This window comes from Hyperoodon ampullatus (assembly GCF_949752795.1).
Source record: "Hyperoodon ampullatus genome assembly, chromosome: 14".
Lineage (NCBI taxonomy): Eukaryota > Metazoa > Chordata > Mammalia > Artiodactyla > Ziphiidae > Hyperoodon > Hyperoodon ampullatus.
The window spans coordinates 15,943,340-15,964,107 of NC_136927.1; the positions used below are offsets into that span (position 1 = coordinate 15,943,340).

Consider the following 20,768-nt stretch of genomic DNA (forward strand, 5'->3'; position numbering starts at 1 on the left):
ATCTTTACTGACTGCATTTGAGAGAGAAGCCTTACAGGGTGATTTAACTTACTCTCACTAAAACCCCTACAGCAGACAGAGAGGGATAAATAGATGATAGATAGATAGATAGATAGATAGATGATAGATAGATAGATAGATAGATAGATAGATAGATAGATAGATGATAGACAAATATGACAGTTTGTTAGTCCAATCCAGATTTCGGCAACCACACATACTATTTAGATTTCGTGTTTCAGCTGTGAAAACACCAGGCAGGGGCCTTTGGGGGAGTGTGTTGGGGGTTGCTTGCCTGGTTTTGGTGTGTGCTGTGTGTGTGGTTTGTTTAGTTGTCATGTCTTTGGATTACAGTATAATTGATATGTCATAAAATTTACCCATTGTAAGTGTACAATGTGAATTTTAGTGAATTTATATAGTTGTGCAACCATCACCACAATCTAGTTTTAAAACACTTGTGTTACCCAAAAATGTTTCCTCATACCCATTTGTGGTCAGTCCCTGCGCCCAGCCCCAGCCCACACCTGGTCTGCTTTCTGTCTTGAGTTTTGCCTTTTCTAGAAATTTCACATATGGAATCATAGAGTGTGTAGTCTTGTATCTGGACTCTCCGCATGATGACTTCAAAGGTTATCTGTGTTTTTGCCGGAGTGGTGTCCTATGGTGTGGATGGACACATTTGGATACACTTGTTTATCCATTTTCCAGTTGAGGGACATTGGGTTGTTTCTAGTTTGGAGCTGTTGTGAATGATGCTACCATGAATGTCTTTTTTTTTTTTTTTTTTTTTTTGCGGTATGCGGGCCTCTGACTGTTGTGGCCTCTCCCGTTGCGGAGCACAGGCTCCGGACACGCAGGCTTAATGGCCATGGCTCACGGGCCCAGCCGCTCTGCGGCATGTGGGATCTTCCCGGACCGGGGCACGAACCCGTGTCCCCTGCCTCGGCAGGCGGACTCTCAACCACTGCGCCACCAGAGAAGCCCCATGAATATCTTTATGCGTGTCATGTTTTGGTTTGTTTTTGGAGGATTCTGAGGCAAACTCCTGAGGGTCTCCATGACACCTGTCAAAGTTCACAAAACAAGGACAGACTTCCTTAAGATTCTTATTATTCCAGCCTCCTGAAAACCACACCCCTGGATCTGCATTTGCCCTCATTTCCAAGCAGCTTTAGAAATGCTGAGAAGGAGGGAGCCTGTGGACAGGTCACGGTCCCACTGGCCCAAGAGCAGCACCACTTGCCAGGCTCGGCTCACTGCAGATTTTGACCTTCCCTGTCACCTTTTTCCCTAGTGCGCACAAAGTTAATGCAAAACGAAAAACAAACTCATGCCAACCAACCTGTGATAAACCTGTTTAAGTACTCTGACTCTCTATTTCTCCCCCATGTTATCTTCAACATTTTATCTTTTTTAAAGGATACATTAAAGTATGGCCTCAATATGAAAAAAAAAAAAAGAAAGAAAATCAAACATAGGAGTTATTGTTTAATCGGTACAGAATTCCAGTTTTGCAAGATGAAATGAGTTCTGGAGACAGATGGTGGTAATGGTTGCACAGCAATGTGAGTGTACTTAATGCCACTGAACCACACACTTAAAAATGGCTAAAACTAGGGCTTCCCTGGTGGCGCAGTGGTTGAGAGTCCACCTGCCAATGCAGGGGACACGGGTTCATGCCCTGGTCCGGGAGGATCCCGCATGCCGCGGAGCGGCTGGGCCCGTGAGCTATGGCTGCTGAGCCTGCACCTCCGGAGCCTGTGCTCCGCAACGGGAGAGGCCACAACAGTCAGAGGCCCGCGTACCGAAAAAAAAATGGCTAAAACTAAAAAGGAATAATTTAGAGTAAAAATGGAAAATAGTCCTTTACCATGACCTTTCTCCTGAGAACTAGCCACAGTTAAGAGCTTAATGATTAATCATGCATGCAGATTTTTTCACATACATTTATAAACATATTTTTGAACAGATTTGCAGGATCTTTTCTTCCTACATAAATAGGATCATGTATTTGCTGTGTAGCTCGCTTCTTTTTACTTCATAATATATCATGGCCACCTTTTCATGTCAGCATATGTGTCTGGCTCACTTTTTTTAACCAGTACAAAATCATCAGGGGAAAGGCTATAGTTTATCAGGACCTGCTTGAAATTTTTCCTCTTTCAAAAACTGTGAACATTCTTGTACAAGTGTCTTTGATGAGTGCTTTGCATTTCTTTAGAATAGTAACTGTGGACATGCTCATGAAAGGGCAAAAAAAAAAAACATTTAAATATCCCACCAAAGTTCTTCCTACTGATCTCATATGTGTAAGTGCCCGTTTGCACCACATCCTCAGCAATACCAGCCATTATCAATACTTACAGCCTGGGTAAATCTGATAAGAAAATAGAAGTTATGTCATCTTGTTTTTTGGAGTTTTTTCTAATAAATTTATTTTATTTTATTTTATTGGTTGTGTTGGGTCTTCGTTGTTGTGCACAGGCTTTCTCTAGTTGTGGTGAGCGGGGGCTACTCTTCGTTGTGGTGTGCAGGATTCCCATTGCAGTGGCTTCTCTTGTTGTGGAGCACAGGCTCTAGGCGCACGGGCTTCAGTAACTGCAGCATGTAGGCTCAGTAGTTGTGGCTCACAGGCTTAGTTGCTCCACGGCGTGTGGGATCTTCCCAGACCAGGGCTCAAACCTGTGTCCCCTGCATTGGCAGGTGGATCCTTAACCACTGCACCACCAGGGAAGCCCTATGTCTTCTTGTTTTAATTTGAATTCTCTGATTACTAGTGAGGTTGAGAATCTTTTCTAATGTTTATGTGACCATTTTGGTTTCTTCTGTGAATTGCCTGTTGATATACATATTTGCCCCATCTTCTATTGAACTCTTTATATTTTTCATATTTATTTATAGGAGCACTTTGTGTGTAATGGATATTACCTTTTTTATTGCAGATATTTTCTTTCAATCTATACCTTATAAACATATCATCTTCTTCAGGGTATTTTTCACTTTAAAATGTTCAGTTATTGATTGTCAAGTCAGCCTTATGCAGCATAACCTAAAGTTTTCCTGTCTTTCTTAGAAAGGACTTCCTTGCTGAAAAATTACAAAAAGTTTTCTCTCATGTTTCCTTCTAATAGTTTTGATTGTTATCTTTAGATTTTTTATAACTGCTTTTAGATATATAATTCACATAATACCATGCATTTCACATACCAACATTTCACCCATTTAATATGTACAAATCAGTGGTTTTTAGTATATTCACAGAGTTGTGCAACCAACACCACTATCTAATTTCAGAGCATTTTCATCATCCCACCAAGTAGTCCATCACCCGTTAGGAGTCTCTTCCCATTTCCTTCCAGCCCTCCTAATCCTAAGCAACCATCAGTCTACTTTCTGTCTCTATGGATTTGCTTATTCTGGACATTTCATGTAAATGGAGTTATACAATATACAAACTATGTGGTACTTTGTAACAGTTTCTTTCACTTAGCATAGTATTTTCAAGGTCTATTCATATTGTAGCATGTATCAGTATTTCATTGCCAAATAATATTCCATTATATATATATATATGTATTTATGCATTTGTCAGCTGATGGACATCTGGATTGTTTCTACTTTTTGGCTATTATGAAAAATACTGCTGTGAACATTCATGTACAAGTCTGAGTTGTTCTTTTTTTTTTTTTTTTTTTTACTTTTTAAAATTATGGTAAAATATACAAAACATAACATTTGCCATTTTAACCATTTTTAGGTCTACAATTCAGTGGCATTAAGTACATTCACAGTGTTGGGCAACTATCACCACTATTTTCAGAACTATTTCATCATCCTGTACAGAAACACTGTACCCATTAAACAAATCTCCCCATTCTCCCCTCTCTCCAGCCCCTAGTAACCTCTATCCTACTTCCCATCTGTATGAATTTGCCTGGTCTAGGTACTTCATGTAAGTGGAATTATACAATAATTGTCCTTTTGTGTCTGTCTGATTTCACTGAGAGTAATGTCTTCAAGGTTCATTTATGTTGTAGCATGTATCAGAATTCCTTTCCTTTTCAAGGCTGAATAATACTCCATTGTATTCCATTGTATGTATTGGATATATATTACATTTTGTTTATTCAATCATCTATTGATAGATATTTTGGTTGTTTCTAGCTTTTGGCAATTGTGAATAGTGCTACTATGAACACTGGTGTAATAGTATTTGTTTGAGTCCCGGTTTTCAATTTTTTTCAGTATATACTTATGAGTGGAATTGCTGGGTCATATTCTATGTTCAGCATTTTCAGGAACCGCCAAACTGTTTCCCATGGAGGCTACACCATTTTACATTCCCACCAGCAATGCACAGGGGTTCCAATTTGTCCACATTCTCACCAATATTTGTTATTATCTGTCCTTTAGATTATATTCATCCTAGTGGATGTGAAGTGGTATCTCATTGTGGTTTTGCATGTTTAGATTCTTTAATCTATCTGTAATTTATGTATTTTGGATGTGTAAGATTGTATTGAGGTTTTCGATTTTTGTTCTCCAAATGCTTGGCATTTTTAACACTGTTATAGTGCTGAATTCTTTCTTCCCCTGCTGATAAAATGCTATTTTATTTTATATTAAATTATATACATACATAGGTCTGTTGCTAGATATTGCTTTATTGACATTTTGTGCATTGTTATACCAATACCACACTATTTTAGTTGCTGCCACTTTATTATATATTTTAATATCTGGGAGGACAAGTGTCTCCCCAGCATTGTTCTTTTTCAAAATGTTCTTGGAGATATTTGAACGTTGTCTCTTCCAGCTCAACTTGATCAGCTTGCATGAAGTTCCACTAAAAACCCCTGTCAGATTCTGATTAGATTTACCGAGTCTACAGATCAGCCTGTGGACCCCTTCTCCTTATACTACTTATCACATAAACCATTTCATTACCTGTGTTTCCGAACAATAAAAGTGTGATAAGAAAGGGAAAATACTGGAATCTAAGATGGGTCAGTTTGGCCCCTTGAAGAAGCTCTGGAAAATATTTTGAGAAAGAAAGTTCTTAATTCAGAAGTAAAATGAGCTGGGGCAGTGGAAAGATAGAGGGGTTTCTTTCAGTTACCTGAACTAAAGTTGATTGCATCTGATTAACAAGGATTGGCCTCAGTTATTTGAGATCTTTTGTATTGTGGAATGTAAATATGCCCCCTCATACATACACACGCATATATCTATTTCTTTCTCTAGTACGATGCTGTCCGAATAAACCAACTCTATGAACAAGCCAGGTGGGCCATTCTCTTAGAAGAAATTGACTGCACAGAGGAAGAAATGTTGATCTTTGCAGCACTACAGGTATGGGAACCTCGGTACCTTTCTCTGAAAGGAGACAAAGCAAATTTTTTCTCCTTAAAGTTTCATTTTCTTCATACTGATTTTTTTCTTTGAAAAAGAGCTGAAAATGAGGGTAGTAAATTTAAATTTAAAATATTCCTCATAACCCGTCCACATGCACATCTTATAAGGCATCAGTCTTACGATCCTTATCTCTTCTGCACTACAAGGTCAACCAGTGATGGAAAATAATTGAGTTGGAACATGACTAACTATAAATCTCAAAATAATTTAAATTATATTTCATTTTCCCTACATAGCTGGGAGATCTCCTTCCAGGAGATGTTCAATATTACAGGGGAATTGTCTTCAAAGAAGAAATGGCCGATGGATTCCCTTGTGTTTATAACATTCCTAAAACCTCTGTTTTTGTTGTAGTATCACATTAGCAAACTGTCGTTGTCTACTGAAATACAGGATTTTACAAATGAGTCTGAGGTTGACGAAGTAGAAGCAGCACTTTCTAATTTGGAAGTGACCCTGGAAGGTGGAAAAACAGACAACACTTTGGTATGAATTTTTCTGATAACTCAGAATTGTGGCTTTGCTCTGACTGATTGACAAACATAGATGAGTATTTTTTATTATTATAAATAAGGGAATATTTTGTCTGATTTTGAAAAAAAAGAAAATACTCTCTTCATCTGACAAACTTAAACCTAGCAAGAACTGACTAGCTTTTCTCAGGTCGCTCTGTAAGAGACGGTAAGGTATTTTCATCACTCTCAATGACAATTCTTTCGTATTGTATTTCTTCTTAAAGATAAGCTAGCTTGTATGAGGGAAAGACTGCTGAGGGCTCCATTTCGCTAGTGTGGGACATGAATTGGCCCTTTAACTTAAGTCTAGAAGAATGAGGTAGCTGTGAAAGTAGAGAAACCATATGATCTGTTGACTTAGTCGTACATTTCAACTGGGCAAAGTTGGACATTGTAAAAATTCCTGAACCTTTTGACTTTAGTAAACAAAGAAAAACTCTCCAGTAAAACATAAAGAAATAACACTGTTTTATCATCTTTATTGCTCCTTATCCAAGAAATGTGGCTGAATGTCACCTTTATAATTGCAATGCCCTTCCTTGTTTGATTCATTCGTTGGGAACCACTCTTTTGTTTAACTTCTTCAGTCATTAGTTTAATCACATTGAATCAGAGAGGTAGAGTCATTGTAATAGGCTATAAATAGTAATAGATAAAAATGAGCCATTATATAGTTTTCTATTTAATGTGTGTTCTATTATGGTTAAATTCCTTAAAATAGGAAATTGGTATCATGCCAAAGCAAATACTTCATACAAACTGAATTCCCAGATTCTGTAGAGATTCAGGCCCTGAATCACATTTATTAGAGACATGGGCCCCATGAAATTGGACTTCTCTTTTGTCTACATCCTCCACTAAATACTTACAATGGAAAAGTCATCCTTCTTAGAATAAATAAAAAATTTCCTTCTCACCTCTCTCAGTATTTTTATTTGATGCCAAACAATAGTCTTTTCAGTTTGAAAAAAGGCACCAACTTACACTGCAGAATGAACTTTGAATGAGATTCCTTCTGAGAGTTTAATCAGTGAACTAGATATAGCAAGACTTATCCACTCTGATGTAAACATTGTAAAATATTTTGTTTATACATAAAAGTAGTCGTTTTTTTAAATAAATTTATTTATTTTATTTATTTATTTTTGGCTGTGTTGGGTTTTCGTTGCTGCACGCGAGCTTTCTCTAGCTGCAGCTAGCAGGGGCTACTCTTCATCATGGTATGCAGGCTTCTCATTGTGGTGGCTTCTCTTGTTGAGTAGCACGGGCTCTAGGCGCACGGGCTTCAGTAGTTATGGCACGTGGGCTCAGTAGTTGTGGTGCATGTGCTTAGTTGCTCTGCGGCATGTGGGATCTTCCCGAGCCAGAGCTCGAACCCGTGTCCCCTGCATTGGCAGGCGGATTCTTAACCACTACACCACCAGGGAAGCCCCAAATTAGTAGTTTCTAACTCAAATTTTTAACTTGAATGATAGTGTGTGGTAGTTTTTTAAATCTTTTTTCATTTGTGTAATATATGACACAGAAAAGTAAAAAATACAAAAACATACAGCTTAACAAATTAGTATTAATTTATCACCCGAGTCCCCACCCAAATCAAGAACTAGAACTTTGGGCTTCCCTGGTGGCGCAGTGGTTGAGAGTCCACCTGCCGACGCAGGGGACACGGGTTCGTGCCCCGGTCCGGGAAGATCCCACATGCCGTGGAGCGGCTGGGCCCGTCAGCCATGGCCGCTGGGCCTGCACATCCGGAGCCTGTGCTCTGCAACGGGAGAGGCCACAACAGTGAGAGGCCCGCATATCGCAAAAAAAAAAAAAAAAGAACTAGAACTTTACCAATCACCCCAGAAGCCCCACATGTGCCTGATCCTAGTCCTAACCCTCCCCCACCTCACCCCCAAGGTAACAACTGGAAATGTAGCTGGTGTGACTGAGGAACTGAGTTTTTCAATTTATTTAATTTTAATTAATTCTAATGTAAATAGCTATACATGGCAGGTGGCTACAGTGTGGGACAGTGCAGGTACAGAGTATCAGCACCACCTATCTAATTACTGCTTGTCAAATGTTATCTGCTTTTCCTCAGGAGGACATTACTGATATCCCTAAACTTGCAGATAATCTCAGATTATTTAGGTAAGTCACCCTTGAAGAGGAAAGAAGTTATGCAAAATCTTGCAGGTAAAGAGTCTAGGAGTTTAAATTGAACATCCATTAGGCAGGTTCATGGTTCAAAGGTAAGAGCATGAGCTTTGGCATCAGGCAATGGATGGAGTCCTAGCTCCACTATGCACACCAGCCGGGTGACCTCAGGCATTGTCCTTATGTCCCTGAGCCTCAGTTTCCTGATCTATAAAGTGGTGATATACCTCCCCTTAGGCTTGTTGGGAGAATTAAGTTAAATGATGCATATGAAGTCTTGAGCATGGTGCCTGACTCATTAAATGGTGGTGTAAACACGGCTGGTGTCAGTGATACTGAACACATATGCCAGACTGGAATTCCTTCTATGGTCCACCTGCTCAGGACTCTCACACTATTTGAAAGCTCTTTCATGGTTTAAAAATCAGTTATCTCTAGAACATTGATCCTGGGCTTATACACAGTAGTCACCTTAGTTTATCTACCTTCACCTGTTAAAGTATTTCTGATAAACTCCCCAGTCACCTCAGGTCAATCTGAAACTGATAAAAAGGCACAGAAGTTTTTTACCTTCTTCATGGAAAGAAAGGGCTGCCACATTTGTGATGGTGCCAAGGTGGGTTAGGATGAGAGGAGTAGGGTCCCTTTGAAGTTCTATCAGTTACTTTATGGTTTGTTGACTTTTCTTAACAAGCTGACACTTCACTGAGTCAGTTGGCTTGAAAAGAAACAAAAGTCGCTTTTTTTAACATATGATGCAAAGAAAGACTTGGAAAGAATGAACAATGAATCAGCTATAAATGAGAAACAAGGAAGGTAACATTCGTCACGGGGTTTCTACAAGGTTATTTTTTTTTTTTAGTGATTTTAGCAGATGGTTCCAAACAATAGGGTCATTCATTTAACTTCTGTGGCATGAATAGTTGCAACCACGCATATTGTTATAGTCAGAGCTACAGAAAAAAGTAATTTGAATCCAAAAATATATCTTAATAAATTATTAATAACTGTTCTTAAAAGAAATTCAGTGGCCATTTTCTCTATATAGAGCAGATTGAGCTCTTCACAAACCAAATGATGACAATATTCTTCCTATAGAGTTTTTTAATATATTTTTTTAACATCTTTATTGGAGTATAATTGCTTTACAATGGTGTGTTAGTTTCTGCTTTATAACAAAGTGAATTGGTTATAAATATACATATGTCCCCATATCTCTTCCTTTTGAATCTCCCTCCCTCCCATCCTCCCTATCCCACCCCTCTAGGTGGTCACAAACCACCTAGCTGATCTCCCTGTGCTATGTGGCTGCTTCCCACTAGCTATCTACCTTACGTTTGGTAGTGTATATATGTCCATGCCACTCTCTCACTTTGTCACAGCTTCCTCTTCTCCCTCCCATATCTTCAAGTCCATTCTCTAAGAGGTCTGTGCCTTTATTCTCGTCTTACCCCTAGGTTTTTCATGACCTTTTTTCTTTTCTCCTTCTTAGATTCCATATATATGTGTTAGCATATGGTATTTGTTTTTCTTTCTGACTTACTTCACTCTGTATGACAGACTCTAGGCCCATGCACCTCACTACAAATAACTCAATTTCGTTTCTTTTTATGGCTGAGTAATATTCCATTGTATATATGTGCCACATCTTCTTTATCCATTCATCTGTTGATGGACACTTAGGTTGCTTCCATGTCCTGGCTATTGTAAATAGAGCTGCAATGAATATTTTGGTACATGACTATTTTTGAATTATGATTTTCTCAGGGTATATGCCCAGTAGTGGGATTGCTGGGTTGTATGGTAGTTCTATTTGTAGTTTTTAAAGGAACCTCCATACTGTTCTCCATAGTGACTGTATCAATTTACATTCCCACCAGCAGTGCAAGAGTGTTCCCTTTTCTCCACACCCTCTCCAGAATTTATTGTTTCTAGATTTTTTGGTGATGGCCATTCTGACCAGTGTGAGATGATATCTTGTAGTGTTTTGTTGTTGTTGTTGTTGTTTGTTTTGTTTTGTTTTGTTTTTGGTACACAGGCCTCTCACTGCTGTGGCCTCTCCCATTGTGGAGCACAGAATCCATACGCACAGCCTCAGCGGCCATGGCTCACGGGTCCAGCTGCTCCGTGGCATGTGGGATCTTCCCAGACTGGGGCACGAACCCATGTCCCCTGAATCGGCAGGCGGACTCTCAACAACTGTGCCACCAGGGAAGCCCATCTCGTACTTTTGATTTGCATTTCTCTAATGATTAATGATGTTGAGCATTCTTTCATGTGTTTGTTTGCAGTCTGTATATCTTCTTTGGAGAAATGTCTATTTAGGTCTTCTGCCCATTTTTGGATTGGGTTGTTTGTATTTTTGTTACTGAGCTGCATGAGCTGCTTGTAAATTTTGGAGATTAAGCCTTTGTCAGTTGCTTCATTTGCAAATATTTTCTCCCGTTCTGAGGGTTGTCTTTTCATCTTGTTTATGGTTTCCTTTGCTGTGCAAAAGCTTTTAAGATTCATTAGGTCCCAATTGTTTATTTTTGGTTTTATTTCCTTTTCTCTAGGAGGTGGGTCAAAAAGCATCTTTCTGTGATTTATGTCATAGAGTGTTGTGCCTATGTTTTCCTCTAAGAGTTTTATAGTGTCTGGCCTTACATTTAGGTCTTTAATCCATTTTGAGATTATTTTTGTGTATGGTGTTTGGGAGTGCTCTAATCTCATACTTTTACTTGTACCTGTCCAGTTTTCCCAGCACCACTTATTGAAGAGGCTGTCTTTTCTCCACTGTATATTCTTGCCTCCTTTATCAAGGATAAGGTGACCATATATGCGTGGGTTTATCTCTGGGCTTTCTATCCTGTTCCATTGATCTATATTTCTGTTTTTGTGCCAGTACCATACTGTCTTGATTACTGTAGCTTTGTAGTATAGTCTGAAGTCAGGGAACCCGATTCCTCCAGCTCCATTTTACGTTCTCAAGGTTGCTTTTGCTATTCGGGGTCTTTTGTATTTCCATACAAATTGTGAAATTTTTTGTTCTAGTTCTGTGAAAAATGTCAGTGGTAGTTTGATAGGAATTGCATTGAATCTGTAGATTGCTTTGCGTAGTAGAGTCATTTTCACAACATTGATTCTTCCAATGCAAGAACATGGTATATCTTTCCATCTATTTCTATTATCTTTAATTTCTTTCATCAGTGTCTTATAATTGTCTGCATACAGGTCTTTTGTCTCCTTAGGAAGGTTTATTTCTAGATATTTTATTCTTTTTGTTGCAATGGTAAATGGGAGTGTTTTCTTAATTTCACTTTCAGATTTTTCATCATTAGTGTATAGGAATGCCAGAGATTTCTGTGCATTAACTTTGTATCCTGCTACTTTACCAAATTCATTGATTAGCTCTAGTAGTTATCTGGTAGCATCTTTGGGATTCTCTATGTATAGTATCATATCATCTGCAAACATTGACAGCTTTGCTTCTTCTTTTCTGATTTGGATTCCTTTTATTACTTTTTCTTCTCTGATTGCTGTGGCTAAAACTTCCAGAACTATGTTGAATAATAGTGGTGACCCTGGGCAACCTTGTCTTTTTCCTGATCATAGTGGAAATGGTTTCAGTTTTTCACCATTGAGGACAGTGTTGGCTGTGCGTTTGTCTTATATGGCCTTCATTATGTTGAGGGAAGTTCCCTCTGTGCCTACTTTATACAGGGTTTTTATCATAAATGCGTGTTGGATTTTGTTGAAAGATTTCTCTGCATCTATTGAGATGATCATGTGGTTTTCCTCCTTCAATTTGTTAATATGGTGTATCACGTTGATTGATTTGTGTATATTGAAGAATCCTTGCATTCCTGGAATAAACCTCACTTGATCATGGTGTATGATCCTTTTAATGTGCTGTTGGATTCTGTTTGCTAGTATTTTGTTGAGGATTTTTGCATCTATGTTCATCAGTGATATTGGCCTGTAGTTTTCTTTCTTTGTGACATCTTTTCCTGATTTTGGTATCAGGGTGATGGTGGCCTTGTAGAATGAGTTTGGGAGTATTCCTCCCTCTGCTATATTTTGGAAGAGTTTGAGAAGGATAGGTGTTAGCTCTTCTCTAAATGCTTGATAGAATTCGCCTGTGAAGCCATCTGGTCCTGGGCTTTTGTTTGTTGGAAGATTTTTAATCACAGTTTCAATTTCAGTGCTTGTGATTGGTCTGTTCATATATTCTATATCTTCCTGGTTCAGTCTCGGCAGGTGCTGTCTACAAGCGACCCACTTCAGACCTAGGGACACATACAGACTGAATGTGAGGGGATGGAAAAAGATATTCCATGCAAATGGAAATCAAAAGAAAGCTGGAGTAGCAATTCTCATATCAGACAAAATAGACTTTAAAATAAAGACTATTACAAGAGACAAAGAAGTACACTACATAATGATCAAGGGATCGATCCAACAAGAACTTATAAAAATTGTAAATATTTATGCACCCAACATAGGAGCACCTCAATACATAAGGCAAAAACCAACAGCCAGAAAATGGGAAATCAACAGTAACACATTCATAGTAGGGGAATTTAACACCTCACTTTCACCAATGGACAGATCATCCAAAATGAAAATAAATAAGGAAACACAAGCTTTAAATGATACATTAAACAAGATGGACTTAATTGATATTTATAGGACATTCCATCCAAAAACAACAGAATACACATTTTTCTCAAGTGCTCATAGAACATTCTCCACGATAGATCATATCTTGTGTCACAAATCAAGCCTTGGTAAATTTAAGAAAATTGAAATCGTATCAAGTGTGTTTTCCAACCACAACACTGTGAGACTAGATATCAATTACAGGAAAAGATCTGTAAAAACTAGAAACACATGGAGGCTAAACAATACACTACTTAATAACGAAGTGATCACTGAAGAAATCAAAGAGGAAATCAAAAAATACCTAGAAACAAATGACAATGGAGACATGATGACCCAAAACCTATGGGATGCAGCAAAAGCAGTTCTAAGAGGGAAGTTTATAGCAATAAAATCCTACCTTAAGAAACAGGAAACATCTCGAATAAACAACCTAAACTTGCACCTAAAGCAATTAGAGAAAGAAGAACAAAAAAACCCAAAAGTTAGCAGAAGGAAAGAAATCATAAAAATCAGATCAGAAATAAATGAAAAGGAAATGAAGGAAATGATAGCAAAGATCAATAAAACTAAAAGCTGGTTCTTTGAGAAGGTAAACAAAGTTGATAAATCATTAGCCAGACTCATCAAGAAAAAAAGGGAGAAGTTTCAAATCAATAGAATTAGAAATGAAAAAGGAGAAGTAACAACTGACACTGCAGAAATATAAAGGATCATGAGAGATTACTACAAGCAACTCTATGCCAATAAAATGGACAACCTGGAAGAAATGGACAAATTCTTAGAAATGCACAACCTGCCAAGACTGAACCAGGAAGAAATAGAAAATATGAATAGACCAATCACAAGCACTGAAATTGAAACTGTGATTAAAAATCTTCCAACAAACAAAAGCCCAGGACCAGATGGCTTCACAGGCGAATTCTATCAAACATTTAGAGAAGAGCTAACACCTATTCTTCTCAAACTCTTCCAAAATATAGCAGAGGGAGGAACACTCCCAAACTCATTCTACGAGGCCACCATCACCTTGATACCAAAACCAGACAAAGATGTCACAAAGAAAGAAAACTACAGGCCAATATCACTGATGAACATAGATGCAAAAATCCTCAACAAAATACTAGCAAACAGAATCCAACAGCACATTAAAAGGATCATACACCATGATCAAGTGAGGTTTATTCCAGGAATGCAAGGATTCTTCAATATACACAAATCAATCAACGTGATACACCATATTAACAAATTGAAAGAGAAAAACCATATGATCATCTCAATACATGCAGAGAAATCTTTCAACAAAATCCAACACGCATTTATGATGAAAACCCTGTAGAAAGTAGGCACAGAGGGAACTTTCCTCAACAAAATGAAGGTCATATATGACAAACCCACAGCCAACATTGTCCTCAATGGTGAAAAACTGAAACCATTTCCACTATGATCAGGAACAAGACAAGGTTGCCCAAGGTCACCACTATTATTCAACATAGTTCTGGAAATTTTAGCCACAGCAGTCAGAGAAGAAAAAGAAATAAAAGGAATCCAAATCAGAAAAGAAGAAGTAAAGCTGTCACTGTTTGCAGATGACATGATACTCTACATAGAGAATCCTAAAGATGTTGCCAGAAAACTACTAGACATAATCAGTGAATTTGGTAAAGTAGCAGGATACAAAATTAATGCACAGAAATCTCTGGCATTCCTATACACTAATGATGAAAAATCTGAAAGTGAAATTAAGAAAACACTCCCATTTACCACTGCATCAGAAAGAATAAAATATCTAGGAATAAACCTACCTAAGGAGACAAAAGACCTGTACGCAGAAAATTATAAGACACTGATGAAGAGAACATTTTGAAACAATTATTTGGAAATGTTTCCATTGCAACCGTGTTGCCAATAATGATACTGCCTATTAAAACAATATTATCTGCTCACCTTTAAAACCTGGAAACAGAATTTTTCTGTGTTAAAGTATCCAAATTAAGAGTGATAGTGTATTTTAAACCCACTTATTAAAAATATTAAAGTGCCACATATCCTGATCAATTTGCATAAATGAGTGATTGACATCAGGGAAGATGGAAATTAGCAGCCTTGTTTCAACAAAAACCTTCAAACAGGTAGATGGCATTAAAATATGAATAGTGTGATTTAGTAAACACGGCCAACAGTGTGCTTCCTCCACTGAGGTTTGTATAACTGAGCAATAACCTCCCTTCTTGAAACAAACAAAACTTTTCATATATATTTATTTTTAATTTTGGTTTATATAAGTTTTGTAATGTATATATTGTAATATATTACAAATATTACAAATAAATAATCATAAGTATGTTAGGGGGTATGTACTCAAAATATTTTAAGGATTGGGTGTGCCACGTTTAAGTTTGGAGTTCACTGGTCTGGAGTTGTGTTTCTCAAACAAGGGAACCAGTTTAGGAAAGGTTACTTAAAATGAAGATGCCTGGGCCCTAACCTGGACCTGCTGAATAGGAAGGACTCTCTGGGACTGGGCCCAGGCTTGTATATCTTCAACAAGTTCCCTTCCAATTCTGATGAACACCAGAATTTGAGAACCATTTTTCTAGAAAATAAAGCCCAGCTCCTTAGGTGGACATTCAGAGTCCCACCATCGCCGTGGTCTGCTTGCTGTTCTGGTCTCCATCAGCCCCACACATGGAAATGCTGTAGCCTCAGAAACTGCCTCTTTGCCCATTTCCATGGCTCAGCCCGGCACCCAGCATGAGGCAGATCAAGAAGTGTTGACCCAACTCCTACAAGCAAGGTGCCAGGCTCTGACACGTCTCTGCATTTCACACATGCAGTTGCATGAACTCTTTTTTTTTAATTTTATTTATTTTTGGCTGTGTTGGGTTTTTGTTGCTGCATGTGAGCTTTCTCTAGGTGTGGTGAGCAGGGGCTACACTTCATTGCAGTATGTGGGCTTCTCATTGCAGTGGCTTCTCTTGTTGTGGAACATGGGCTCTAGGCACATGGGCTTCAGTAGTTGCAGCATGCAGGCTCAGTAGTTGTGGCACATGGGCTTAGTTGCTCCATGATATGTGGGATCTTCCCAGACCAGGGATCAAACCCATGTCCCCTGCATTGGCAGGCAGATTCTTAACCACTGCGCCACCAGGGAAGTCCCTCAACTTTTCTTTTTGAAATTTCTTTTCCCTGTTCCTCCCATCAAATTCTTATTGATCCTTCATTCTATGTTTAAATGTTGTGTACTCTGTTACTCACCACTCCTATGTCCTTGTTGTATGACTTACCTCATTTTATTATATTTATTTACTTATACAGTTCCCTCTTTTAATTACAAGCTCCATGAGTATTTGACACTGTCTCTTTTCTTTTTTTTTTTTTTTTGTCATTCTTCAGGTAACATTTATTGATTGCTTGTTTTGCTTTTTGCTTTTCTGAAATTTATTTTTATTGAGATAACGTTGATTTATAACATTATATGTTTCATATGTACAGCATTATATTTCTACTCCTGTATACCCTACAGTGTGCTCACCACCAAAAATTTAGTTTCTATCCATCACCATACAGCTGATCCCCTTTACCCCTTTCGCCATCCCTGCCCCACCCCTCCCCCTCTAGTAACTACTACTCTGATCTCTGTTATCTAGGTGTTTGTTTTGGTTTGTTTTGGTTTGTTCATTTATTTTGTCTTTTGTTTTCTCATTAGTTCTTTGTATTCCACACATGAGTGAAATCATATGGTATTTGTCTTTCTCTATCTGACTTATTTCACTTAACATAATACCCTCAAAGTCCATCCATGTGGCCACAAATGGCAAGATTTCATTCTATTTTGTGACTAATATTCCATTGTGAATATATATGTATAAAGTCATATACATATACATACCACATCTTTGTTCATTTATCGATGGACACTTTGTTTGTTTCCATATCTTGGCAGTAAATAATGCCACAGTGAACATAAAGGCGTATATATCTTTTCAAATTAGTGTTCTCGTATTCTATGGATAAATACCCAGAAATGAAATTTCTGGGTTATATGGTAGTTCTATTCTTAATTTTTTGAGGAATCTCTATATTGTTTTCCATGGTGGCTACACTGGTTTGCATTCCTACCAACAGCGTATGAGGGTTCCCTTTTCTCCACAACCTCACCAATACTTTTTATTTCTTGTATTTTTTATAATAGCCAATCTAACAGGCATGAGATGATTTTAACCTTGTAGTTTTGATTTGCATTTGCCTAATAATTCGTGATGTTGAACATCTTTTCATGTACCTGTTGGCCACTTGTATGTCTTTGGAAAAATGTCTATTCAGCTACTCTGCCCGGTTTTTAATTGGGTTGTTTGTTTTTTTTTGTTGTTGTTGAGTTGTATGAGCTCTTTATATATTTTGGATATTAATGCCTTATTGGATATACCATTTGGAAATATCTTCTCCCATTCAGTAGGTTATCAGTTCATTTTGTTGATGGTTTACTTTGCTGTGCAGAACTTCTCAGTTTTATGTTATCCAATTTTTAAATGTTTGCTTTTGTTTCCCTTGCCTGAGGAGATTTATCTAGAAAGATATTGCTAAGACCAATATCTTAGCAATGTTAGCAAACATAGGCATACTGCCTATGTTTTCTTCTAGTAGTTTATGGTTTTAGGTATGGTTAAGACTTACATTCAAGTCTTTAATCCATTTTGAGTTGTTTTTTGTGTATGGTGTGAGATGGTGATCTTGTTTTATTTTTTGCCTGTAGCAGTCCAGTTTTTCCAACACCATTTATTGAAGAGACTATTCTTTCTCCAATGTATGTACTTTGCACGTTTGTCATAAATTAATTGTCCATAATCGCATGGGTTTTTCTACCAATACCATGCTATTTTGATTACTATGGCTCTGTGATTTAGCTTAAAATCAGGGCGTGTGATACCTCCAGCTTTGTTTTTCATTTATTTGTTTTTTGTTTTGTTTCATTTTGTTTTGTTTTGTTTTGTTTTCCCCTTTAGGATTGCTTTTGCTATTCAGAGTCTTTTGTGGTTCCATATAGACTTTAGAATTTTTTATTCTATTTCTGTGAAAAATGTCTTTGGGATTTTGTCAGGGATTGCATATAATCTGTAGATTGCTTTAAGTAATATGGACATTTTAACAATGTTAATTCTTCCAATTCTTGAGCATGGAATATCTTTCCATTTATTTGTGTCTTCTCCAATTTCTTTCAACAGTGTCATCTAGTTTTCAGTGTACAAAAAACTATCTCATTCTTGTGTGCACCATTCCCCACCCAGCCACCTTCTCCACTCCTCCTTCCCTGCCCTGCCTCAGCCTCTGGAACATCATTAGTTTTGGGGATATGCAAAAGCAGATGGAGGGTGAGCCAACCTGGAAGAAAATAGTAGAGGGAATTTAAGATCTTTTCATACTCTTAAAGTCCAGTTAAAATAGAGAAGCAGAGTTTCATTCTTAATTCTGAATAGAAATATTTAGATGCCTAGGACTAAACTGAGACTTCACTGTCTTTTGGTTTTAGGCTGTGTCTTTAGATTTTATTTTGAAAATATTAACTTTGGAGAATCTGATTCTTAGACAAGTAATCTTTTTAAATATGTTCCTTAGAATTATACTACCTACAACTCTCAACATGATAAATACTATTTTAATGTAGTGATTTTCTAAATCCTAGAGATATTAACTCCGTATAAGGTTTTCCAGTTTTATTGTGTGATTGTTATATAATAATCTCCTGTAATACATTGTTTTTTTAATGAACATCTTCTCCCTTATCCTGGTGTTAAGGATAGCACATTTTTAGCTAATGAGAAACTAGTACTAACATGTTAAAAGACTTACCCCAAATTATGTATGAGTGTAGTTAAGCCCAAGCTTCCTCTCTTCCTCTGTTCTTGAATGCAGAAATCTACCCCTCAAACATGAGATACCCTGATGCACCCCCAAGGCTAGGATTTCTCCACTGAACCACATACAATTCCTATTACCTTTTCTCTGTCCATCTGTAACCCCTTCCCTACTCCCCAGCTCGATCTCTTGTTTTCTATTTCGAATGACCCAGCTGAGGCCTGCCATTGGCACCACCAACCTTGTCTAGCCCAGAGTACAAAGTTTTCTGGCCCCAATGGATATCATGGTTGGAGATCTTCCCCAAAAATATTTTTTAATTGAAGTATAGTTGATTTACAATGTTGTGCCAAAATATTTTTTAATAAGAGTAGAGTCTATGTAGATTAACTGTAGATTTTGGTGATTTCCATGGCTCACTAGGAATTTTTTCATGGTTTCTCTTAAGGGTCAAGATGAAAGTACAGAAAAGTACTTTTATATCTGATTTTTATGTCTGATAATCTGAAGATTGTGTTGTCCGTATAGACAGCTTTTTCAGATTCAAGAAGTAAACTGAAATTTTAGATGTCACCAGATTCATGGATGTTTCTCACATCATCATCATCATAGTAATAATAATAATAATTTGTTGAGCACTTAAGTTTGCCAGGTACCTTATAGAGATTACCTCTTTCCATCCTCACAAAAGCCCTGTGAACTGGAGGCTGATACTCTCCCATCACACAGAAGCAGTACATGTGGCCCAGACAGATGAAGTGTCTTTCCCAGGGTCACACATTTATACAGTAGCACAGCCAGATTGTAGCCCCAGGTGGTCTAGCTCCTGAGATTTTGCATTAACTTCTGCATCTCATATCAAAACCCCATTTTCAGTTTTTAGAAATGAGTTAGCAATTTGAAAATTACTTTTAAAAAATACAGAGGATGCTGTTTCAAAGGGTCCCTAGAGCATCTTGATCCACTTGAATTTGCAATGTGTCCTACATTTCTGGATGCTTTTTCAAATGCTTACTGTACTTTAATTTGCAGGCCCAAGAAGCTAATATTAAAAGCTTTCAAACAATATTGGTTCGTCTTTAAAGACACATCTATGACCTACTTTAAAAATAAGGAACTTGAACAAGGAGAACCAGTAGAAAAACTAAATCTTAGAGGTAAGAGGGTCCAATATCTTGGTATGGCTTGTCATGGCCCAGCAAGTGGATGAAAGCCAAGACTCCCACCAGTGAAGCAGGTTCACTCCCAGAGGAATCTCTTATGTCACAGGTTGTCAGTGACCACCTGCCTGCAGCTCCTTCTCCCTGTGAAACATGGACCTGAAATGCAAACCAGTGAATGGTTATTTGTGTTATGCTGTCCCTTCTTTCCCAGTGTGTCTAAGTCTCTGAAGTGGTGGTAATTGGTGTCATAAACGTAGTACATGAGACACTGTTGGATCCTGAAAAGCACTCTGAATTCCAAAACAGTTATGTCTAATTCAGTATCACTTTTGTGTCTGATTTCTGAAAGTGGCTGTGAGTGTACTGTAACTCCATTAACTAAAAATTTAATTAACTAGTGCACTCAATTCCCTTATCATTGTGACAATCAGAGGATTCCCTCTGCTTTAATTCATTTCAAAGCTTATATTCAATAATCGATTATATGAGTTAGAATAGCCAAATCAACCTGAAAAAATGAATTCAACTGATGATTATTTAAGAAATCCGTAAGAGAAATATTTTTATTTATCCATGTTATGTTCATAACTTATCTAGTTATCCTTTAATTAGTGTTATCAGCCTGCTCCTCAGTTTTTCAGAAGAGAACCACATCTGAGGAGCTTATGTTCAAAGCCTTTATTTTAGATGCACATCTGATATTTGTCTAAGCGACCTCTCAGAACTCAGTTCTGTCCTCGCCTTTTATCATTCAGGCTGTGAAGTTGTGCCAGATGTAAATGTAGCAGGGAGAAAATTTGGAATCAAGTTACTAATCCCAGTTGCTGATGGTATGAATGAAGTATATCTGAGATGTGACCACGTAAGTAAAACCACAAAAATGGTAAGTCACTTCACTTTTATTAAGCCTCAGGACAAACCGTCTCAGGTGTTTTCTCAAATGAGAGCACTCATCAGTCAGCTATTGCTGTGTAACAAACAATCACAAAACTCACAAAGACACATACCAATAAACGTTCTGCAGGTGGGCTGG

General features: G+C 37.7%; 1 protein-coding gene across 1 annotated transcript in view; it reads left to right on the forward strand.

The window, feature by feature from the left end:
* The window catches only part of FERMT1 (FERM domain containing kindlin 1), a gene marked incomplete at its 3' end in the record, with an annotated part of 52,617 nt that overhangs the window by 24,507 nt on the left and 7,342 nt on the right, over positions 1–20,768 (forward strand). The window contains exons 7-11 of the mRNA XM_079719852.1: positions 5,248–5,355; positions 5,773–5,904; positions 8,020–8,069; positions 19,605–19,729; positions 20,491–20,597. Coding sequence (XP_079575978.1) covers positions 5,248–5,355; positions 5,773–5,904; positions 8,020–8,069; positions 19,605–19,729; positions 20,491–20,597 — 522 coding nt within the window. The remainder of the gene's footprint in view (positions 1–5,247; positions 5,356–5,772; positions 5,905–8,019; positions 8,070–19,604; positions 19,730–20,490; positions 20,598–20,768) is intronic.